Source organism: Pan paniscus, chromosome 8 (genome assembly GCF_029289425.2).
Source record: "Pan paniscus chromosome 8, NHGRI_mPanPan1-v2.0_pri, whole genome shotgun sequence".
In the NCBI taxonomy this organism is placed as follows: Eukaryota; Metazoa; Chordata; class Mammalia; order Primates; family Hominidae; genus Pan; species Pan paniscus.
The window spans coordinates 91,437,071-91,461,272 of NC_073257.2; the positions used below are offsets into that span (position 1 = coordinate 91,437,071).

General features: G+C 56.8%; 1 protein-coding gene across 10 annotated transcripts in view; it reads left to right on the forward strand.

Moving 5' to 3' along the window:
• The window catches only part of ZMIZ1 (zinc finger MIZ-type containing 1), a 248,024-nt gene extending 227,078 nt beyond the window's left edge, over positions 1-20,946 (forward strand). For 7 of the 10 annotated variants that reach the window (XM_034930952.3, XM_034930955.4, XM_034930953.3 and 4 more), the window contains 13 exons: positions 719-901; positions 1,864-1,941; positions 2,656-2,830; positions 3,302-3,443; positions 4,986-5,196; positions 6,361-6,466; positions 8,405-8,565; positions 9,554-9,621; positions 9,923-9,991; positions 10,489-10,733; positions 11,824-11,990; positions 15,342-15,602; positions 17,072-20,946. In XM_034930952.3, the coding sequence (XP_034786843.1) occupies positions 719-901; positions 1,864-1,941; positions 2,656-2,830; positions 3,302-3,443; positions 4,986-5,196; positions 6,361-6,466; positions 8,405-8,565; positions 9,554-9,621; positions 9,923-9,991; positions 10,489-10,733; positions 11,824-11,990; positions 15,342-15,602; positions 17,072-17,179 (1,974 nt within the window). In that variant the 3' untranslated portion in view covers positions 17,180-20,946. The remainder of the gene's footprint in view (positions 1-718; positions 902-1,863; positions 1,942-2,655; positions 2,831-3,301; positions 3,444-4,985; positions 5,197-6,360; positions 6,467-8,404; positions 8,566-9,553; positions 9,622-9,922; positions 9,992-10,488; positions 10,734-11,823; positions 11,991-15,341; positions 15,603-17,071) is intronic. The other 3 variants (XM_034930956.3, XM_055093053.2, XM_063607451.1) reach the window with 1 other exon arrangement.
• Positions 20,947-24,202: the final 3,256 nt, after the last annotated feature.

A 24,202-nucleotide genomic window follows, 5' to 3' on the forward strand; every position in this document is an offset into this window, starting at 1 on the left:
CAAGAGAGACACTCAGATGGGGAAGAAGAAACCACTGACTCACAGGATGTCATGTGGCCGTGAGGGTCACCTGATTTTCCAGACAGGGAAGGTGGCTGGAGGGTGGTGCTCTCTCCTCTTCTCTAAATTGTCTCTCCCGGGAGAAGTTGTCTTGTTCCTTCACCAACCTGGCTCTCCCACCTCCTGCACAGGTGGCAGGTTGTTGATGGTCCAGAACTGAACACTAGGTGTGTGTTCTGCTCTGAGGGGAGTACGAGGACAATGCCACCCAAGTTCAGCCTTGGAATGCAGGGGCACAGGGGGCTCCTTTCTGGAAGTGCATCCTGTTGACTGTGTTCCTCTGTCACATTGGGGTACACATTGGGGAGCACAGCCCTAACCCAGGCGCCAGGAGAGACGCAAGGGTCGGGGGAGTTAGAATCAGGCCCCTCATAATGGTGTGAGCAAGAGGCTCTGAAAGTGTCCCTGGAGTTCAGGGGGCACATGTGCTCCAGGAAGAACGGCCTCAAGGGGAGGTGGCCTATGATCTGGACAGGCAGAACAAAATGCCCCTGGATGTCAGGACGAGAAGGGGCCCAAAGCATCATTTGGTTTTGTGGGTGGGAAACAGCAGGAGCAAATGAGGAGAGGCGGGCCCCATCCCGGTGTTCAGGTGACCTGGCTATGTGACGTTGGCAACATTGAATGTGTTTCCCCTCTCCTTTCTCTCCCACCACAGCCCAACTATGGAAACCAGCAATATGGACCAAACAGCCAGTTCCCCACCCAGCCAGGCCAGTACCCAGCCCCCAACCCCCCGAGGCCACTCACCTCCCCCAACTACCCAGGACAGAGGATGCCCAGCCAGCCGAGCTCCGGGCAGTACCCGCCCCCCACAGTCAACATGGGGCAGTATTACAAGGTGAGTCCCAGCCTTGCCACCACCCACGGGGCCCCTTCCCTGCTAACCACCTCACTCCCCTAACTCCACTGGGATCACTCAGACCCTGCGTGTGTTTGCCCCAAGGACAGCGAGGGGTGGGTGATTTCTGAACGTCCCCATATGTTCAGGGCGAAGTTCAGTGGCCAGAATGTCAGAGTGGCTTTTCTCAGTTCCTATTCTCATTGGTCTCGGATGATGGGTTTTTTTTCTCCTTTTCTTATTCACGGCACTCACAAAATAATAAAGGAAATATATTTTATTAAAAAAAAAACACACACCCTGTATATATTAACATTTCATTCTAAACTTTGTCTCTGTATGTGCAGGTGGGCACTAACATGTCATAAAATTGTTATTACAGCTGTAAGTTTGAATCTGTACCTTTTACTTAACATGACATAATAAGGATGATACTGCTACTAGAGCCCCTGGGGTTTTTACTTTTAATGGCTGCCTAATATACTGCTGAGATCACCGTATCATATTTTATTATTCCTTCTGTTAGGTATTTGGGTTGCTTCTGATTTTTCACTTTAGAAATAACACTATGATGAGTATCTTCAGGCATATAGCCTTTCCTTTCCTTAGGGTTATTTTCTTGGGAGTAAAGAAGACACTTTACTATTTTACATTTATTTGCCAAAAAATCATGCTAATTTATTATGGCCATCCACCAAACAGGTTTACCGTTTTTGCTCCAACTTCAGCATACTAGGTGTTGCTATTTTTGTAACTTCTGCTAAATTAATAGCTAGGGACAGAGAGAGGCAAAATGCCGTCCCTGAGGTGTAGCTGTCCCGCCCTGCTCACTCAATAACCCAGCAGTGGATGGGCCCCTGTAGCATCCCCGTGCTCCTGGCAGATTTTACTGTCCAGAGGGAGAGCGGGCTTCTGATGGCTTTTCTGCCCCCCACTCAGTGTTGTTTATCTTGTCTTAATAGCCAGAACAGTTTAATGGACAAAATAACACGTTCTCGGGAAGCAGCTACAGTAACTACAGCCAAGGGAATGTCAACAGGGTATGTTCCAATTTAATTTACAAATTCTAAGCCACAGGGAGTTGTTGCCTCTAAAGGTTCTCACTATTCCTGCTCCAGCCTCTCTGGACGTTCAAAGGGGCCCATGGGTGGGGGTGCACTCCCTGGTCCCCTGTCCTGGGGACAGAGATGCTCAGGACTGAGAATCCACGGCTCCAGGTGGGGTGAGCCCCAGGGTAAAGTGTCAGCCTGGCTAGTCTTGAAAACAAGGAGAGGGAGAGGGGCTCCTGGGGAACCTGGGCCCCAGATTCTGCAGGCCCCGACTCCACCTGGGGACCCTGATGGGGTAGGCATAGAGGGTGTGGCCTTGAGTCGTGATGTGGGAAGCCCACCTGCTCGGGTGACAGGAGGCCTGGGCTTCATTCCCACTGTCCTGTCCTCCAAGGGTTGTGCTGAGCAAGTCCCCAACCCTGAGCCTCTGTGTCCCCGTTTATCACAGGGATGGGTAAGGGTCTCCACAGGCACCTGACACAGGAGCTCAGTGGTGAGACCCAGATGAAGGGTGGGGAGGCCCTTCCCAGGGCTGTCTTCTGAGCAGGACAGAGATCTGCGAGAGAGAAGCGTTTCCCTGGAGGAGGCTCTCCTCCCGAGGGGCATGGCCCCAGGCCCCTGGGATGAGTGCGGTGTATGTCCATTGCATGGCCCCTTCTGTCTCCGTAATCCCATAACCTGTGTGTGTCTTCTCTTTCCCTCCAGCCTCCCAGGCCGGTTCCTGTGGCAAATTACCCCCACTCGCCTGTTCCAGGGAACCCCACACCCCCCATGACCCCTGGGAGCAGCATCCCTCCATACCTGTCCCCCAGCCAAGACGTCAAACCACCCTTCCCGCCTGACATCAAGCCAAATATGAGCGCTCTGCCACCACCCCCAGGTGAGGGCCCTCCCTCCCTCTGTTGGGCAGCTCCACTTGGGCCCCCCAGTGGGCCGGGAGCAGGGGGCTTCGCAGTCAGGCTGCCTGGGGAATGGGCATCAGAAGGGGCAGAGAGTTGAGAGCAGGTGAGATACCCAGGGGCACACTCAAGGCGGGGTAGGCAGCTCACAGACAGCCTTTCTTACTGCTGCCTGGGCGCCTGGAGCCTGGGAGGAAAATCTATACGCAGCCGTGGAAGGATGCAAGGAGGCGGGTGGAAGAAGAGGGGATGAGTAGCTGGGGTGGGGCCGTGTAGAATCGAAGAAGCCATGACTCACTGGTGTGCCCTTGGACTGGCTATGTCTCTGGCCCTGTTTACACACCCCTGCCTTCCTCTGAGCATGCAGCCCGGGGTGAGCAAGTCCCACCTACAGCCCCAGAACCCATGGCAGCTGAGGCTTGTGGCTCACCCACCTCCTCTCCTCGCCCCAGCCAACCACAATGACGAGCTGCGGCTCACATTCCCCGTGCGGGATGGCGTGGTGCTGGAGCCCTTCCGCCTGGAGCACAACCTGGCTGTCAGCAACCATGTGTTCCACCTGCGGCCCACGGTCCACCAGACGCTGATGTGGAGGTGCGTGTCAGGGCAGGGGCGCCAGCCCAGGCGGGATGAAGGAGGTCCCCTGGGATGGCTTCCTTGGGCCCGAGTGGGGCCCTGGGCAGGTGGTAGCAGCATCTTCTGACACCTTCACGTGTTCAGCATCATTGACTGGGCCGTGTCCTGCGGTTGTCATGGGAAGTCTGCAGGTGCACAGGTAGATGAGCAGTCAAGGTGTCATGGCCCAAGGGCAGGGAGCAGCTGTCACTCACCCCAGAGGAAAAGGTGGCTGGCTCAGACCTAGGCTGGGAAGCTGTGTATCCCATCTGAGACCGTGAGCTGACAAGAGGGAACGCAGTCAAGAATTTGAGTGTGACTCATGTGGCCAGAGCCAGGAATGCAGAGATGAGGCTGGTGCAAGGGCCAGGCCTGGGTCAGGCAGGCCCCATCTATTGCAAGGGGCTGACCATTGGGCAGGGCTGCTGCTCAGACACTTAGGCACGTGCTGGAACACAAGGTCCGGAGGTTCCCTGCTGAGCCAGGCCCATGCTCAGCACCTTCCACATGTGACCTACTTTGATCTTGGAAATGGGCAACACTTTCCCTTTTGACAGAGGAGGAAGCTGAGGCTAGAGAAGTGAATTGGCTTGTGTGAGTTCTCACAGCTAGCCAGGGGCGGAGTTGAGACTTGGGCCCAGGTCTCCAGGATGCCAGAACCAACCCTGGGGGTGTCCACCCTTCAGTCCTTCATCCTCAGTCAAGACTCACACTGTCTCACTGTGCTTGTGACTCAGACCCCCTTGACTGCCCAGTGAGCATCTCCAGCGCAAGAGCTGGGTCTGTGCCTGGCACGTGCGCACACACCCCTGCTGTTTTCTTGACCATGCTGAGCAGGCTGGGTGAGGTGGCCACAGATAGCTGGTGTGGGCGTTCAGAACACAGGAGCTGCAACGCTCAGGCAGGAGGACAGAGGTCCCTGGCACGGGACAAACCACTGTGCTGCCTGCCTGCACCCTGCTCACCCACGCTCCTTAGCTGGGAGTGTCCTGGCCTGGGAGGCCTCCTCTTCCTGGCTTGCTTGTCACACATATGTGGTCACTGCTGGTTCCCGACACTCCTTAGTGCTGCGTCCTTGGGGGGCCTCCTTGGGGAGTGCTCAGAACCAGAAATGGCCGTGGCCTGGGAGGACAGCTCCCAGCAGGTCTAGAGATGGGCTTGGCTGGCCTCACAGCAGGTCTTGTCAAATGAGTGCCTGTTCATTTGCCCCTCTGTCTCTGTCCTGGGGATCCAGGAGTTGACCCCTACAGGGTGGACATTCCAGGGAGGTGGGAGCTAGAGCTGTGGGGTGTGATGGGAATGATTGGTGTGCGGGGGTCTTGGGGGCAGTTTGGGTGTAGAGGGAGTATCCAGAATGGGAGAGGAGAACTCAGGCTGGGGGAATCATTGGGGTCAGGGATGGGGTCCTGAGGATCTCGGAGGTTGTGGTGTGTTTAGAGGTGTGTGACCTGGCTCGGGGTCACGGAGGCCATGGACAGCCCCCTGGCAGAGCTTCCCTGAGCACCCCCGTTCCCCACCTAGGTCTGACCTGGAGCTGCAGTTCAAGTGCTACCACCACGAGGACCGGCAGATGAACACCAACTGGCCCGCCTCGGTGCAGGTCAGCGTGAACGCCACGCCCCTCACCATTGAGCGCGGCGACAACAAGACCTCCCACAAGCCCCTGCACCTGAAGCACGTGTGCCAGCCGGGCCGCAACACCATCCAGATTACCGTCACGGCCTGCTGCTGCGTGAGTGTGGTGGGCCAGGGGCAGCGTTGGCACAGGCAGGCCCTGTTTCACAGCATGGGAGTGCGGAATACCCTGCCCCGCTCTGGTCCTCAGCCTTGTCCCTGCGTCACCACCCCCGTGCCCACAGCCACCAAAGATACAGCGTCCCCTTACCTGTGCCCAGGGCCTGTGCAATAACCTTCAAACCGTTGGGCCTTCAAATCCACTGTGCCCTGGCTTCAGACGTGGCCTCTTCCCCTGGACACTCAGCCTCCGTCTGTTCTCCACACATGCTTCCGATTCACCCCTCCTGGCCCCTCCTCCCTACCCTTCATTCATTGCTGCAGTTCTGTGTTCCTCAAAGCCATGTCCTGCTTGCCTCATTCACCAGCAGTTGTCATTGTCAGCACCTTTTCCCCCAGACCCAACTCCCCAAAACCTGGAGTAACGCGTTCCCTTCTTTCCCAACCCTCTTGTCTTAGAGTCACGTATGGGGGTCCTTCCAACACGTGACTTGTTACCTAGGACCAGCTCTCAGCCACCCTCATGTCCCCTGAAGATCAGGGCCCAACACACAGGGCTTGCTCAGGCCCCAGTGGAAGTAAATTGCCTGCCCCACTCCACTGGCCTCTCTGTGGAGGCATGGAGAAGGAAACACTCTGATCCACCCTTGTGAGCTTAGGGGCACGGAGGCTACACAGAGATAGGGGTCACAGACCTGGGCAGCACATCCCATTCTGGCTGGGGAATGTGATGTGCTGTGTGAGGCTGCACAACTGTCAAGAGTGAGGCGGCTGATGGGTGGACGTTTGGGATGTGCAGTTCTGGAAGGCTTCCTGGAGGAGTGAAGGGAGGGATGAGCACCCTGGCAGGAAGGGCTAAGGACACATGATGGGGAGGCAGTGGTAGGGGAGGTTAGGAAGCAAAGTGGGACCCAGGCCTAAAGCCTTGTGTCCTATAACCTTATCCAGGGAGTATTTCAGTGTCAAAGTCCACCTTGTCGATCTGCAGCAGAGGCAGCCTTTCCAGAGTAGTGCTCAGGCTCACAAGTCCCAGGAGACACCCTGGGGGAGCCTCCTGGGCCGGCTGTGGGATCTTGGGAGCAGTCTAGGGCTGCTGAGGCTGCAGGCAGGGCGGGGTGTGGGGACAGTGCACAGGAACTGAGTGTCTGCTCTCTCCCCACAGTCCCACCTCTTTGTGCTGCAGCTGGTACACCGGCCCTCCGTCCGCTCTGTGCTGCAAGGACTCCTCAAGAAGCGCCTCCTGCCCGCAGAGCACTGTATCACGAAAAGTGAGTCAGGGTGGGGATGGGGGTGAGGGCCAGACTCCATCCCCTCCTGAGTTTGGGACTGAGAAGCAGTCACCATTCACCTGGAACTGACCTTTGCCTCCGTGCGTGTCACCACCCGGCCTGGAGTGTCCCTGAGCACGCCCTATCCTGAGGCTCATGCCCTCCTCCTGGGGCTGTTGTCATGGTCAGAGAAGCTAGGTCCCATAAGAGCTGGTGGGAGTTCTGGGACCTGCCCTGTGTGGAAGAGCTGGCAGTCCAGCTTGGGAGCCAGAACAGGCATACCTGCAATAGCAGCACAGGACATGAGGCAGATTAAAACAAAATGTCAGGAAGCAGGCTTCCTGGAGGAGGTGATGACCTGGGCCAGGCCTTTAAAAGATGGGAGGATTTAGAGAAGAGGGGATCTTCATCAGGCAGAAGGCATGGAGGGTGGATTCCAGATTGGCCTCCCTACTTCAACAGCTCATGCTTTTTTTTTTTTTGAGAGAGAGAGAGAGAGAGAATGTCTCTCTGTTACCCAGGCTGGAGTCCAGTGGCATGATCTCGGCTCACTGCAAGCTCCGCCTCCCGGGTTCACGCCATTCTCCTGCCTCAGCCTCCCAAGGAGTTGGGACTATAGGTGCATGCCACCACGCCCAGCTAAGTTTTTTTTTTTTTTTTGAGACGGAGTCTTGCTCTGTCGTCCAGGCTAGAGTGCAGTGGCGCTATCTCCGCTCACTGCAATCTCCGCCTCCTAGGTTCACGCCATTCTCCTGCCTCAGCCTCCCAAGTAGCTGGGACTACAGGTGCCCGCCACCGCACCTGGCTAATTTTTTGTGTTTTAGTAGAGACGGGGTTTCACCGTGTTAGCCAGGATGGTCTCAATCTCCTGATGTCATGATCCGCCCACCTCGGCCTCCCAAAGTGCTGGGATTACAGGCGCGAGCCACCGCACCCAGCCACTCTCAGCTAATTTTTTTGTATTTTTAGTAGAAACAGGGTTTCACCCTGTTAGCCAGGATGGTCTCTATCTCCTGACCTCACAATCCGCCCACCTCGGCCTCCCAAAGTGCTGGAATTACAGGCGTGAGCCACCACACCTGGCCAGCTTATGCTTAAACTCAGGAGAGGACTGGGCACAGTGGCTCATGCCTGTAATTCTAACACTTTGGGAGGCCGAGGCAGGAGTCCAGGAATTCAAGACTAGCCTGGCCACATAGTGAGAGCCTGTCTCTACAGAAAAATAAAAAATTAGCCAGGTGTGGTGGCTTGTGCCTGTGGTCCCAGCTGCTCAGAAGGCTGAGGTGGGAGAATTTGTTTGAGCTGGGGAGGTCGAGGCTGCAGTGAGCCATGATCAAGCCACCACACTCCAGCCTGGGCAACACAGCCAGACACTGCCACAAAAAAAAAAAAAAAAAAAATTGGGATGGAGGGACTTGGCTTGGAGTCCCGTTTGAAGGAGACTCCGGGTGTGGACTCAGGGGCCCTGTGCAAGAGGTACAGGGCCACTCTTCACATTGCTGCCCTGAGCCCTGGGATTCCAGCAGGCAGCTGTCCGTTTCCATTTCCACATGTGCAGAGTGAAGTGCAGGAGTGCCTGAGGGGGCTTTTCACTGACCCAGTAAATCAGAGAAGTGCCATAATGACTTTCCATGAGCTTTGCAGACATGCCCCTTCCTCGCGAAGGCAGGGCCTGCTCTGCAGAGACAGGGGAACTGCCACAGCCACCTCGTCTGGCACACACACACCACACGTGTCCCACATGGAGACAGCAGCCCGGGCACCCGGCCCTATGACTGCCACACAGTGCCACACACTGCCCTCTCAGCGTTTGGTGTGGGCTGGGAGGAGAACCAGGACATGCCCCAGCTGCACAAGGAAGTGGGGAGCACGTGCAGACCCCCTACCTCTGCAGGACTGTCTTGCCATCCTCACCTGTCTGTGCTTCCTGCCCCGCAGTCAAGCGGAATTTCAGCAGCGTGGCTGCCTCCTCGGGCAACACGACCCTCAACGGGGAGGATGGGGTGGAGCAGACGGCCATCAAGGTGTCTCTGAAGTGCCCCATCACATTCCGGCGCATCCAGCTGCCTGCTCGAGGACACGATTGCAAGCATGTGCAGGTGAGCGGCCCCAGAAAGCACAGCTCTGGCAAGCCACCTAGACTCTGGCTGGGATGGTGAGGGGTAGGCAGAGGGGCAACAGGGCCTGTCCTAACATTGTCCTGAAGGACGTCATGGAGATCAGCAGCTGGCGTCACTCATTAATTTCAGCCATCATTTATCTTTGAGCATCTTTTCTGTGTGCTTAAGGCCAAAGGGGCTACAGAAATGGGTTCGGACAGCCCCTGCCCTGGCAGATGGCAGATGCCGGCTGGAAGTCCCACACACATGTCAGGGCTGATTGGGGGCCCAAGAGCAGGGACACCACTGTCCAGTTCATGCCTCCGTCCAGGGCCTTGCATCAAGCCAGTGTTCAGGAAGTAGCCCTGGCGTGAGTGACAGCCCCAGTCTGAGCAGGCAGTGACAGAGCAATGAGTAAACATGGGCAGCCCGGCCTGGAAGAAGAAGGAGCCATCTTCTGGAACCTGGGTGTGGTGGGCATGCAGAAGGGGCCCAGGGCTGTCACCTGCAGCTGGTCCTGAGGGTGCAGTGGGACAGGAGCTTCCCCTCCTCCCTCCCAAAGAATGCTGTGGGCAAGAGGATGGTCTGGTCACTTTGTCTATCTGATACAGATGGATGAACTTGATCAGACTTGTCTTCGGTGCCTGGGCTGGGCTGAAGGGGCTACCCCTGGCCTCGTTGAAAGGGGCTATTACAGGGCAAAAAACAGTGAGTCAGCTGGGGTGGGAACCAGGAAGGCTTCTCAGAGGATGTAGGCACAGGGTCATTTGGGGCATGGGAGGTGGTGTGAGGGATGCTGGGGTGGAGGCATAAGGACTCTGCGTGGCAGAAAGGTAGCATTGCTTTCACTCCACCCAGCCCCAGCCTGGGGTTTCTCCCACAGCCTATCTTTCTCTCTGGTGGGGAAGTTATTCCAAGGGTCCCTGAGGCACATCTAGGCAGTTTCTGACAGTCCTGGTCTCACCTGTGTCTGTCTGTCTGTCTGCAGTGCTTTGATCTGGAGTCATACCTGCAGCTGAATTGCGAGAGAGGGACCTGGAGGTGTCCTGTGTGCAAGTGAGTGATGCCCACCCCGGTGGGGGCTTCCCCCATCCCCCAACCACAGAGGGGAGGAGCCAGCTACCTCCCACCTCCACCTGCCCTAAATGCAAACCAGAACCCAAACATGGCAGAGGGGCTCAGGTTATGGGGGCTCCAGGTGGTCCCTTGGTATCACGCGGTCAGAGTCCCCCTCTCTTGTGCCTCCAGTAGTAACCAGCAGCAGGGGTGGGACCCCACTGACACTGAGGTGGATGGGCTGTGCCCCTACCTCCTTGGGTCCTGGAGCAGAGGCCAAGCTCCCCATCTCCTTTTCCAGTAAAACCGCTCTGCTGGAGGGCCTGGAGGTGGATCAGTACATGTGGGGAATCCTGAATGCCATCCAACAGTAAGTGGGGCCCTAGCGAGGGGCAGGGGGTGGGAGGGGACGAGGCCTGGATTAGAGCAAGGTGAGCAGGTGGATAGCCCTGACACAGCCCTCCCCTCCCAGGCCAGCAGACCATGACCCACATCCCCCACCTCTCTGTCCCTTACCCTCGGGGGCTCTGGATCTGGGGACAAATGAACTTCCCAGAAAGCATGAAAGCCAGCCACAGCAGGAGGCTGACAGTGCCCCGCCCTGACCCTCCACCTGCTGCTCCCCACGAGGGAGCCCTTGAGGCCAGCTGCCCTGTGCCCAGCCACTTGCTTTTCTAGCCTCAGTCTCCCCATATGTCAAAGATATATAGAGAAATCCCTGCCAGGCTTCCACCTCGTCCACAGTGTGGTGAGAGTGGGAGCAGGGGCCTCAACAAGGTCACCTTGGTGTCTGTCGGAGCTGGAGGTGCTTTTATGCCCAAAGCCAGGCACCCCGGAGCCTCAGCTCTGCCACCCTTCCTCCCCCAGCTCCGAGTTTGAAGAGGTCACCATCGATCCCACGTGCAGCTGGCGGCCGGTGCCCATCAAGTCGGACTTACACATCAAGGACGACCCTGACGGCATCCCCTCCAAGCGGTTCAAGACCATGAGTCCCAGCCAGATGATCATGCCCAATGTCATGGAGATGATCGCAGCCCTGGGCCCCGGCCCGTCCCCCTATCCCCTCCCGCCTCCCCCAGGGGGCACCAACTCCAACGACTACAGCAGCCAAGGTGGGTGATGCCAGGCAGGGAGGAAGGGAGAAGGAGGGCAGCCCCAAGTCCCTGCAGAGGCACAGAATTTCTGTGCTGATGGTGGCAGGGGTCGGGGGTGTGGTTGAAGAGAGAGAAGTAACACATCCCCCAAAAAACAATTCCCAGTTTGCTAGACTTGAGGGTACATGGGCCTAGCCCAGGGGCTTTCAGAGCCTGCCCTGGTGGGAGATACGACTGCTGCCTCTTCCCAGCCAATCTGCTTTGGGGCTGCTGGCAGCGCACACCCACCCGAGTTCTTGGCCTTACCCCTTGCCCTCCTGTATTTTTTCTGTGATATCTACATTTCCCCTGCAACTTTCCTGCCCTCCTAGGGACAGAGTCCAGGTTCCTAGAGCCTCAGCCTTTGGCCACCAAGGTCACCCACTGGCCCTTACGCTCCCGGCTGCCCAGACCAAGTTTTACTCCTACTGCCACTGATTCCTGGAAAGTACCCTCCACTGGGTGGCAGCTCCCCCTGGGATCCCTGATCTTAGGTCCCCATGAGAGGCCCAGTGAGGTTAGGCCACCTAGCCGAACTCCCACAGTGTGCCAAGGGCCAAGCCTCCCAGTCTGCTGATCCTCTGACCCTTGCCATCGCCACATGGTGGAGGGCACAGTGACCAGGGAGGCAGAACAGCTGGCTTCTGCGGGTGTCATCCTGAGTCTGCTGCAGCTTTCTTTGTGGGCTTGGCAGAACATGCACCCACTGTGGGCCTGGGTCTTGCTGGGTATGAAAAGTGCCCACATTGGGGAGTAGCTCAGCAGGTCTGCTATAGGCTCAGGCCGTGTCCCCCACTCCCCACAGGAGCCTGGCCTGCCCCCTTTGTCCCACTCTGCCCCCTCCTCCATAGCAGTAGGGGCAGCACATCCCCTAGGGTACCACAGACCATGGGACAGGGCTGAGTGGCTGCTCTATCCTACAGCCCAGAAGCCTCAGGCTCCTGTGACCTACTACAGCCTCACAAGAGGGAAAGGACTTGGCTTGTATTTTTACACACTCTCTGTTCCCTGGGGGTGGCCACTATCCCTCTGGGTGACCCCCTCCCCTCCCCATCTCATCCCTTCCTAGGCAACAACTACCAAGGCCATGGCAACTTTGACTTCCCCCACGGGAACCCTGGAGGGACATCCATGAATGACTTCATGCACGGGCCCCCCCAGCTCTCCCACCCCCCGGACATGCCCAACAACATGGCCGCCCTCGAGAAACCCCTCAGCCACCCCATGCAGGAAACTGTGAGTACCTCCTCCTCACCCCATTCCATTCCCCAGCCTTTAGGGTTGATGCCTTGGGATCTGGATACCCTGTTCCCTCCCAGGCAAGGCAGAGGATGAAGAATTGGGTGTGTGGGCTCAGAATGGAATAGGAGGGGTCTAACTGAGGCTAGGTCGTGCCCTGTCAGTGTCCTTAGACTTGGCTGTTTTACCTAGGATTTCGGATTCTCTGGAGATGGGGGAAGCTTCACGCTCTTCCCCAAACCCTCACCACCCCATGCATACACACACACGTGCATGCACTCGCCACTACCCAGCACACACCATCAACCCTCTCCCTCTCCCACTTGCACAATCTTACACTCACCTAACACGGTTCCGGCCACCTCGACTTTTGTCCCAAACCCAGGCACTTATTCTCTAAGGATCTGAATTCAGGGTATTACCACCTCCAACAAAAGAAATGCTAGGAAGTCTGATTATCTGAAGAGCATTCACTTCTCATTCTGTTTCACACTTATCGACATATGCCCTGTGTGGCTGAGGACGTCCCTGGTGGGGTAAGGCGTCCTGTGTTGTCCACAGGCCCTCCCTTCCTGTGGCCCCAGTGGCAGTGGCAGGAGGCCCTCCTGTCCCCTGGAGTCCTCATCCAGTGAGTGCCACGTGGTTCCACTCATTTTAACAAGCGTTTTTTGAGCTGTGCTCTGCGCAGGCCATGTGACAGGTGTAAGCAAGACAGACAGGCCTTGGGCTAATGGAGTAAAACTCCTGGCAGTGCGTGGGTGCAGGAAGAACAGTTGGAGTTTGGAGAAACTGAAGCCTCCGGAGGCTGAAGTGGTGTGTCTGAGGTCTCAGTCATTCTGGGCTCTCATCTCGGGGAGGAGGGGCCATCACTGAGCACGTGGCTGGGGGTCCTGGGCCACACCAGCCAGGGAGAGGGCCCGGGGTCCTGCCAGTGTCTGGCAGTGGGCTTGGGTGGCCTGCACAGGAAGGAGCCTCTGGATTATACTGCCTTCCACACACCTGACATGGAATTGCCTCAGGACTCTAGGTGAGGTAGCAGCAACTTTCCCTCAGGACCCCAGGAGTCCAAGTCGGAAATAGATGCTTTGTGGAGCTTTGGCCAAGTTTTTCAAAGTTACTCTCTGCCCCATGGGGCTTGTGATTTCTGGGGGCTTCTTTCCTGATGCCCCTTCCTGGGCCCTGAGGGCATCCCACACCCAGAAGACACCAAAATCACACCCCCCGACACACACACATCCTGCGCCCTCACAGTTCCTAACACTGGAATATGGAGTGCTAATGCCATCTATTTCCCCCTGACAATCAAGCTTTCTCCTGCCTTCTGTGAGCCCCGCTGCCTGCATTCTGTGTGGCTTGATCTGAGCCTGTGAGTTGACCTCAGAGCCCCTTAAGATGCTCTCTAGATGGTCCTGTCCTCCATTTCTGAGCTCTCACTAGAGGGCAAGCAGACCTGGAAGTGCAGATGTGCCAGGCCGGTGGGGTAGGGCAGTCACAGGTAAACTTCTACCACACCTGCCCAGGTGGAGGCAGCCACACCCCCAGCTGAGCCCAAGGCTTGGAGGCACTGCCATGCCCGCAGAGACTGGCCAGAGCGCTCCATCCAGATGCTGCTGCCCCCACAGACTGCCCATACTTGGTGGCGGGTTGACAGGTGTGTCAGCAGTGCTCCAACAGCACCTGCCCCTCCATGCCGGAGACATTCCAGCCAGATACGAAGCTGAGGGGCACAGCTGCCTCTGAAGATCCAGGGACTGTCTGTCTTGAGCTGGGCTGCACAGCTGGAGTGTGGATCCCCTCCCTGCTCTCCCAGGGTGGGCACTGAGGGCATCTACAGGAGTGGGAGCCCTAAGCTGGCCTCTCACTGACCATGGGTGGTGGCCCATTCCTCCAGCCTCTTGTATGTGTCTCATAAACGGGTCTCCCAAGGTCTCCAGCACCACGGTTGCGAGGTCATTTCATTCTTCGGGCTTGGACTGGAAGGGCACTGTGCTCCCTAAGGCCGCATGTGGTTGGGGCCCTACACCCTGAGAAGGGGCCACCTGGACCGTGGGCAGAGACCGACCCATAGCAAGGCCTGGGAAGCAGTTTTAGGAGAAACAGGAAGAGGAAGGAATTTGGGGATGGGCAAAGACCGAGGATGGTGTGGCTGCAAATTCTAAATGCACACAGGAAGGACATGTCAGTGAGTTCTGTGTGGCTGCCCCAGGACGGGGCAGGGTGAGGGGATGAAAAGACCAAGGAAGCATGTGCCAGGCTGCTGTTCCAGTGGAGCACCTGGAGCATCCGTGAGCCCCCCTCACTGGCAGAGCGAAAGTGGGGCTGGGGGCTGTCAGGGATGCTTGCAGTGGGATCAGGGCTTGGTCTGCGAGGATTCCCCGGCCTTTCACTTTGAAGGAGGATCTGCTTGGGACAGCAAACAGGCTAGCAGGGGAATGTTCACATCTCACCCACCCACCCACAGACAGCCCAGTTTTCAGTGCACGTGCCCACAGGAGGGTGCGAGTCCTCTAGTTATCTGTTAGAGAGGCACCGCCAGCCTCACCCTCAGCAAGACACCCACCATTGGTGAACCATCACTCAGTCTCCTTGTCCTTGGGGTCCCGGAGGTGCCTGCCTCCCTCACAACCCTGTGTTTTTGAGGGCTGGTGCCGACCAAGTGGGATGTCTAGGAAAAGGGTCTGGCAGGGTGTAAAGATGCCCCTGGCTGGCCAGGTGCCCACCCAGCCCTGCTCCTCTGACAGCCAAATTCCACCCGCGCTGCAGGGCTTGTGCCAAGGCCCCAGCTGCTCCACACTTCGGGCTGGCAGAAGGCGCCTTCGTGCCCAGCATCACCCCTGCCCAGGGCCCACTTGGGAGGTGCAGACCCAGTCCTGAGCCGCACGCCCGCCCAATGCTGTCTGTCTGTGTCTGCTCTCTGCCGCCCAGCTTGGGATCTGCACCACGCTGCGGCAGCCGCCCTCCTGCCTCCCGCTCCCCGGAACATGCCCATTCTGCTTCTCCATCCTGCCCTCGCTGTTGTTCGTTGTCTGGGCGGGGAGGTGGAGGGGCCTGGGGGAGCCCAGGCCCAGCTCCCCGTGTCTGTGCTTGTGTCGAAGCCCTCCCCACCTCCTGGGGCTCCACGTGGCCGAGAGGTCCCCGCCGTCCCCCTGCAGCCTCCCTGATGGGCGGTTTTGGGGGAGAAATTTTTCTTTGTTTCTCTGCCCAGAAACAACGTTCAGCCTCGTACCGGGTGGCCACGTTTCGGGGGTTGTGACTTCCCTGGTTGTGTTGGGTTTCATTTTCTCCAGGCATCATCGCCGTGCCTCCTCACCTCACCTCTCTTCTCTCCCGCTCTCTCCTCCTCCACAGATGCCACACGCTGGCAGCTCTGACCAGCCCCACCCCTCCATACAACAAGGTTTGCACGTACCACACCCCAGCAGCCAGTCAGGGCCTCCATTACATCACAGTGGGGCTCCTCCTCCTCCTCCTTCCCAGCCTCCCCGGCAGCCGCCACAGGCCGCTCCCAGCAGCCATCCACACAGCGACCTGACCTTTAACCCCTCCTCAGCCTTAGAGGGTCAGGCCGGAGCGCAGGGAGCGTCCGACATGCCGGAGCCTTCGCTGGATGTAAGTTGGGGTCGCCACTCGCCTTGGCCTGGGGCTAGGCCTGGCGCCGGGACCTGCCCGAGAGAAGGGGTGGGTGTGAGGGCTCGAGGCCCCGAGGGGAGGAGGTGGGTGGGCGGTGGGAGGGCTTCACCCAGACCTGGCTCCAGACCAGGAAGCCCCACGATGGGGAAGTGTCACCACTGAGGGTCCCCACCCTGCTGGCTCCTGTCCCCCCAGTCCCTTTGGCCATAGCCCTGAACCCCAGCCCTGACCCACCTTCTGACCCAAGCCCTGCGGGGTCCCTTGCGCAGCACAGGAGGGTCCCTGCCCTCCCCCGATGGTGAGCTTGCGGTTTCTGTGTCTGCCTCTCTGGCCCGGGCAGGGAGGGCTGGAGGGAGAGGCCGTCTGTCTGCCTCGCTGGTGTGTGTCTGTCTCCAGTTTTCTTGTCCGCGTGTTGTCCATGCCCTGCTTCCGCTTGCTCCATCGCTCACTCCAAGAGGCCCCCATGTGGGTGACAGAAGGTGGGGGCAGAGGGGGCAGCCTTGGGTCACAGCCAGGGGCAGCAGGCCAGCACGGGCAGCAGAGGTGCCAGGGTTCCTACCCTGAGGTCTGGAAGATGGTGGGGATCACCCTGGATGATGGGGCTGGGCTGCTGGATGGGGCTGGCGGGATGGGACTGAGCACCGGCCCCGCCCATGCCTACCACAGAGCTGGTGCCAGACTCCGGGAGGAGGCTTGTCCTCGGCCCCTCCTGTTCTTCACCCCCAGCCCTGCTCTGTCAGCCTCTGCCCCGCAGCATCAGAGGAGCTCTGTGCTAGCTAGGACTCACTCACTGTGCAGCCATCTCAGGTCCTTGCCCTGTGTTCCCCCTCAAACCAGGCCAGCGGGGCTGCTTTTAGATGCATGAGGCTCCCCATGTGACAGACTCCAAGGATATCTCAGTAGAGGGTAGAGACAGTCTGCAACCCCTCCGGGGCCACAGGGAAGGATGGCTGCCAGCCAGCCACAGGCTCACCAAGGAGTGGCGAGCCCTTGAGAAGAGGGATGTTGGGGGGGGGGTGGGGGCGGTGCGGGAACCACTCGCCTTCCCGCCTTCCTGCCTTCCCACCAGCCCACCTCCTTGTGCTTACACGTGAAGCATGTGATTTCAGCTGGGAGGCCCAAGTGACCTGCCATGGGGCCTTCCCAGGTTAGGGCTGAAGTCCATGCCTGAAAAGGGTTAGCCCTGCTCAGGCCTCAGCTGGTGGGCTGCGGGTCCCAATCCTGAGGCTTGAAATGAGCATGGGGGTGCCCCACACTCGGTGCAGTGGCCGGGGTATGTGTGGGGATACCTGGCAGGCCCAGGCCCAACGCTGTTCTCTACCCCTTTTTTTGGCTAGGGTCCTGAGAGGCAGGTGGAGGGGGACGGGCCAGGGCGCCCCTGCATTCCTCACCCGGGGCCTGCCTCTCAGGCACACCTCATCTGAACTTCGTTACTCCTTCTTTTCCAGCTCCTTCCTGAACTCACAAATCCTGACGAGCTCCTGTCTTATCTGGACCCCCCCGACCTGCCAAGCAATAGTAACGATGACCTCCTGTCTCTATTTGAGAACAACTGAGGGCCACCCGGTCGGGGCCATCCCTCCACACTCTGCGTCCTACCCCACCTACCCAACACACTTTTCCACCTGGGAGCCTGTGCCCTCAGACCGCCCCGCACCAGAGCCACGGGCTGTGGGGCGGGGAGCCCTCCCCCGCTGCAGCCCTCTCAGAACAGAGGGGTAGGGAGGGTGCGCCAGGAAGGCTGTGTGGGTCTGGGGCCCACGTCCCACCTGCACACCCTTGGCTTGGGCCCATGCCCAGTGCAGGCCTGAAGACCACCCTCCCGAGAGGAACCAGCCCGGTAAGAGGGCGCACGCCGATGCGGCTTCCCGGTCCCTCCACGTGTGCCGATTCCAGATGACCTTCCAGTGTCCCCAAGGTTCTTCCATCTTCTAGACTGTAACCCTGCCTCCCTGCTTCCTGGTCCAGAGCCTCCCTCCAGTGACTGTGGAGCCTGAGAAGGCCCCCGGGCCCCAGCATGGGCCCCTAGCCTTGGAGGAGCACTGGCAGTTGGTGGCAGTGAGACCAGCCCACCCACCACCACCCACCACAGAAAAGCACAAACCTCTGGGAAAGACAACGTCTCTCGGGGGCCAGGGGTCATCAGTTTGACCCCTGACCTATAAGCCAAGATACCCCATAAACACACTCTCAGAAAGCAGAGAAAAAGGACAAGATTCTGTGTTTGAGAGGGGGTCTGCCATTCCTGCTTGGGGACTGGTGGGAAAGAGGGCCAGGACATCTTCTGAGCCAGGACGTCCCTGAGGCTCCACCTCCAAGCTCAGACAGGGCCCAGGCTTGGGGAACAGAGAGAGCAGGTGTCCACCCAACCAAAGTGATTGTGCCCTTGGTTGGGGGGCGCGGGCATATAACCTATCAGAATCAAACAGGAACGGCAACTTCTAACTTTGCTCCAAGCCACTCTCTTTTTAAACAGCAACAATTTAAAGCTATGAAGTCACCTGGAGAAAAGGAACGTTGCTCTTGGACAGCAAGCAAACCATTTCTCTCCGTCTGTTCTGTTTTTCTCCTAGTCCCTCTCCTGCCACCTCTCCAAGACTTCCGTGGGACACCCACTTCCCTCTGTGTCCTAGTTCTCTTTGTCCAATCAGATGGCAAGGGCAGTGCGTGGAAAGGCCGGGGAGGTGCAGAAACCAGAGCCCAGGGCAATGGTGTCTGTCCAGCCCCTCCCTCTGTCCCTGTGCTCCAAGCTGCCCCCGGCTGCAGCCCAGGCCATGGCCATGTGCACCAGTATGTACCTGCAGGCATAGGGGGGAGGGGGCGTGTTTCTGGGCCTGCCCCAGACACTGCCCTTGGCTGCCAGCCTACCCTGCCTGCACTCCTCCACCATCACAATCTCACCCCACACTCCTGCTCACTCAAGCAAAAGCAGCCTCTGGCCTTCCCTCCACCGCTTTGCTCCATCTGGCTTACCACTCTCCAGGGCCTCCTGGGGAGCCTGTCCTGTGTTCACTTTGTTTCAGGCTGGTCTGTGCCCCGTGAGCCACATGGCCTAGGGTGGTGCCAGGTTGTCCCGTCACTGGGGTCCCATCTGTAAATTCTTTGCGCCCTTCCCGGCTGCTGCCTGGGGCCCTTTCCTGCTCTCCCGTCCGCTGTGGGTGGTCCCCAGCACTCCTCCGTGGGTTTTACCGGAAAGGTGGCCCCAGCTGTTGACTTCCAGTCACTGTCCCAGACGGCACAAGGTTTTCTGTAGGAAAGCTGCCATTGCCCCGGCCCCTTTTCTTCCTTTGTCCCGTTGTCGAGGTTTTTTCAAATAGCGTGTTGTTCAGTATGCAAATCAATTATTTTAAGAATCGCTTTTGTAAATATCTTTGTGAATATTTTAGTATCGTCTTTGATAATATTCAACATTTTCATGACCTGGTTATAGCCTTTGCTGGTGTTTTTAAAATACCTAGACTCAATGACAAAGACCGAGTCTTCTTTTTTTTTTAAACAAAAACAAAAAAAGCAACCAGGGCTATTTGTACAGTTGAAGGGGTGAACAGAATGGGCGGCTGTGCTGGGAGTTGGAAGACCGGGCAGCCCGCTATTTAGAGCCATCCCTCAGTCAGCTGGCAGGGACAAGCCAACGCCAGGTAGCATGTGGCCACCCTTGCCCAGTGCCTGTGGCCTGGCAAGTGGCCACGCCCTGTGTCAGACCATCTGGGAATTAAGCTCCAGACAGACTTACAGATGCCTTCCTTAGGAGTTCTTGCTTCTTGCGTTGATACTTTGCCCCAGAAAGGCCTGGGATTCATTCTGGTTCTTATCAGGGTGTGTCCACACTCTGCTCACAGGCGGATCCACGGCTTTCCAGTGCAGAGAGTCGAGATGCTCCCTGCAGCCCAGGCCCCGGGCACCTCCTGCAACCATCTCTGGGCTCAGCACCTGAGGCGGGTTTCCTGGGTCCCCTCTCCAGCAAGCCTCCACCAGCAAGCTCAGCCCAGAGCTTCCCTTCCGGCTGGCTCTGAACCGTGCGTGGTGCCTACAGCCTGCAGTCTGGAGACAAGCTCTTCCGGAGTGCTCTGGGAGCCAGGCCAGGGTGTGAGGGAGGTGCAGAGGCATCCGGGGCGGGAGCAAGCCCCAGGTTGTGACAGGTGCAGGTAGACAACGCCCATAAACAGAGATGGTCCTGAACTCTGGAGAGATCCTTCCCTGATCCTTTTGGACGACTACTTGGAGCCATAAGTAACCTCAGCAAAAACGAGGCCTCTGCAAGCCACTTTTCCATGCCAAGCATCCACCCGGCCCACAGGCATGTTTCTGCCGCCACTCCGCAAGATGGACAGGGAGCCAGCAGGCAGGCGGGAAGGGCCAAGTACAGGCAATCACCCCCATCTTCTTGGTTTGAAGCTTTATCCATGTATCATGTTCCCTGTAACCATTTTATTTTTTAAGAAACTGCTAATACGTTCTCCCTAATGGAAGCCCTGACCCCCCAGAGAGCTACAGGTCTGCTCCCGACGGGCCTCGGGCCTGACCCGTCCACACAGGGCCGTGTCAACAGCAGCGACTCAAGGGACGTGTGTACATATGTAAATGAGAAATAGAGACGTGTCAACAGATGCATTCATTTCTCTTGGAATGTGTATTGTTTTTATTTTGCGAAACAAAACAAAACAAAACAAAAAGCTTGGAACTCCATCACGTGGAAAAACTAGATCCTGTTGGTTATAGCATTTGTGAGTTCTCCACGTCTGTCTCTCTCGCTCATGTAATATACTCTGACCCTGAGTGGAAAGGGGGTTTTGTTCTGTTTTTATTTTACCTACATGTACTATTTAGCTTCAGTGTACTAGTCCTGCCACCTGTGTATTTTTAGGGTGCTATGGAAATAATGAAAAGAAACGGGGATTTCAGAAGAAAATTGTAACCAAATTCATACTTTGTATAATTTTTGATATCATGATCACAGGTGATTCACACGTACACACATAAACACACCCACCAGTGCAGCCTGAAGTAACTCCCACAGAAACCATCATCGTCTTTGTACATCATATGTACAATGCAATCATTTCATACTTTAAACTGGTCAAAAAACTAATTGTGATTTCTAGTCTTGCAAAGCTGTATGTAGTTAGATGATGTGACAACCTCTAATATTTATCTAATAAATATGTATTCAGATGAAACCTGTATATTAGGTGTTCATGTGGTTATTTTGTATTTAAAGATCAAATTATTTGACTATTGCTAGACATTTCTATACTCTGTTGTAACACTGAGGTATCTCATTTGCCCATGTTAATTTTTTTCTAAATAAATTGACAAAAATGAAGGTTTGGCGAATTAGCTATTTTGTGGATGTTAAGGAGTGGTTTGGGTGTTTTTGCTTTTGTTTTAAACCACACCCCCGCCCTGTTACCCTCTGCACACACAAAAAGGAAAGGCAGGTGGTTTGGGTGTTGAATTGGAAGAACCCCTGTCCATGGGGGTCCCTGGAACCAGTCCCTGGTGGGGCAAGTGCAGTGTGTGGCTGGATGGTTGGGGGAGTTGGGGTGGCTGAATAGGGCCAGGTGGCTGCAGGGTGCTAGGGGCCCCTGTGGCATGTGACTCAGAGTGTGCAACAGTGTCCCATCTTTGATGGTCCCTTGTGGATTATGCTGGGTTTAAGTAGCAGGAACCTATTCATATTAAGCCACAGAGGGTGCTGTTCAGAGCACACAGGAGTGTGGCTTCAATGGAGAGTGAGCATTCACTGCACCCATGCTCCCTGCTGGCATCTCAGCATCCCTGGCCTCCACCTCTCGGTACACCTGCCCCTCCCCTCCTAGGGAAGCTTGGGTTTTCCCTCCTCCGTGAGCATGCTTTACATGGGGTACTGTCTCACGATGGCCCCTGCCCAGGCCATGGTTCTAACCATCCTTCCAGCCTCGGCACCAACACAAACTGACAGCACTTGATGATGTGTCTCCGATTGAAGTTTTAGGAACATGCATCTGACACAGCCCCGCGGCCGGTCCCTGCCCTCCCTCCACGCAGCCTGACCTTAGGGGGAAAGCAAACGTGGCTGTCATGGCCTTTCCTCCACAGGGACTGTCCACAGAGGGAAGAAGGGCCGGGCCGGCACCCCAGAGATCTCCACTCAGATGTATCCGGGCGTCAGGAGAGTGAGGGGCGTGTGTGTGCAGGAGGCAGCGGTGTGGGGGAGGCTGCAGGGTGCTGCCTGTAGGGGGCTGGGTGCCTAGAAGCCCCCTGCTCCTGGGGCCTCTCTGAGGTGGCTGGAGTTTCTCCTTTTGGAGGGAGGTGGAAGGTGAGGAGGAGAAAAGATTTACATTAAATAATGGAACACCCACCGGCCACTGCTCAGCTGCAGGCACTGCCTTCTGCCAGCATCGCCAGGACAGGCTGACTCTTTCTCTGAACAGACACCCCTCCGAGAGGAGGGTGGTTAGTTAGCTTGAGGGAGAATTTCCCAAAGGAGACATGCCCCCCTCCCTGTGCCTTAGAGCAGTGTGGTGGGGCTGGACCAGCACTTTAATAAAACAAATGAGAATACAGTAGAAAATATCAGGAGTGTGCCCTACAAAGTAAAGGGTAGCATTGTATCAAGAAACGTGTGTGTGTGTGTGTGTGTGTGTGTGTGTGTGTGTGTGTGTCTGCTGAGTCATGATGTTAATTCTTATTTGTGGGTTGTCGTTGAAAACAAAAAGTTTGAATGCCATTGACTTAAAGGCAGGAAGTGGGCAGGGGAGCAGGGAGAGGGAGGAAGGGCAGTGTGCTCCCCCAACTTCATGATAATAAGCAAACCTTCCTGGCATTTCAGCTGGAGACTCTGAACCTGGGATACAGGCCTGTGGCTGCCCCACAAGGCTGTATGGAGACTGGCCGGCCCCATCTCAGCTAACTCCTCCCCAGACGAGTGACTTCCTTCTGTGAGCCTAACCCCGGGACCAGAAACATCCACCTAAAAAGCCCAGCGGGGGCCCTGGCTTGGGACAGTTCAGAGTTCAGCCTCCCAGCATGTGGGGCCGCACACTGTGGATCATCTTACGTCTCTTCTTCCTCTAGCCCACTGCAAAAAGTCTCCACCCTGAATCCACTGACTGTCTTCATGTAAGGCCATGGGATGCTATTGGGGAAAGTCATTCAGCCTCACAGGTTGATGTCAGGATACATTGGGGTCTCCAGCCTCCCTGAGTGCTAAGGGCACTCAATGTTTAATGGCCCCCCATTTCCCTTCTCCTCTGCTCCAGCCTCCTGCTAACCACACCCACCTCGCTCTAAGCAGGCTACCCTACCCTCACCCAGCTCCCCACTGTCCCTGCTGCTACCCACAGACCTATCTCCATCCACCCTGGCCATATCTTTTTCCACCCAGGCCCAGAGGATGTGGTGTCCATTCCCCAGTTGGGGCTACCCCTCCCCCAGCCCCTGACACCATCACCCCCTTCTCTTCTCGAAGGAGTCTCATTCTATCAGCCCACTAACCCTCCCCATACCTCTGCCTCCCACCTCCCCGGGTTTAGTGGCCCAGGCTCTGGCATTGCAAGGTTCAGCTTGGTCTGGGCTCCACCCCTTGATGGCCAGTCTCTGCTCCCTCCCACGCAGGCTTCTCAGCCACAAAACTGCCAGTGCCCACTCTCTTTCTCTGTCACCCTTCATATGCCTGGTTCATGCCCCACCAGTTCTCTGACACTTCTCCTGCAAGCTTACCAATGGCCTCTTCGTTGCTGATCCACGCTGCTTTCTGAGACTGGACCTCACAGCTGCACTTGACAGTTGCCATTTCTTCCTTGAAGCTCTCTTCTCTTGGTGCTATGGTTTGAATGCTTGTCCCCCCCACAACTCATGGTGAAACTTAATCCCCGGTGTAACAGTACTAAGAGGCAGGCCCTTGGGTCATAAGGGCTCTGCCTTCATGAATGGATTGGTGGATTAATGAGTTGGTAGATTCATGGGTTATCATGGGAGTAGGTCTCTTATAAAAGCTAACTTGGCACGCGCTTGCCCTCCTCGCCACATGATGCCTTCTGCCATACTACAATGCATCATGAGGCCCTCACCAGATGCAGCCACCCAATCTTGAACTTCCCAGCCTCCAGAAGCATGAGCTACATAAACTGCTTTTCTTTATAAATTACTCAGTCTCGAGTATTCTGTTAGAGCAACAGAAAAGAGATGAAGACACTTGAATCCATGACAACTTCCTCTTTCATCTGTTTAGTTTTCCTGGCATCCCTCTGGTTGTGCCTTCCTTGTCTTCTCCACAGGTTCCTATGGTAACTAGGTACTTGTGGTGCTTCATCAGGATCTTCTTCACCGACTGGCCCACCCATCCTGCCGCTGCTACGGGTGTTGGCTGCCAACAGCCCAGAACGTGCCCCTTTATCAGAGAATTTCCCTCAGCACACAGAAACCTCCATGCCTGACAGGTTACCTGCCCCCTATCCCCACACATGCACCCCTGCCAGGCAGCCCACAGTCAAAATTGACTGCCACAAGGAATAAAAGGCCTCTTGGCTGGGGCATGATCAGTGCTCTCAAATCCTCCCTGTGGGTCAGGTCAGGGCTAGACTTTACCTGAGGCCACA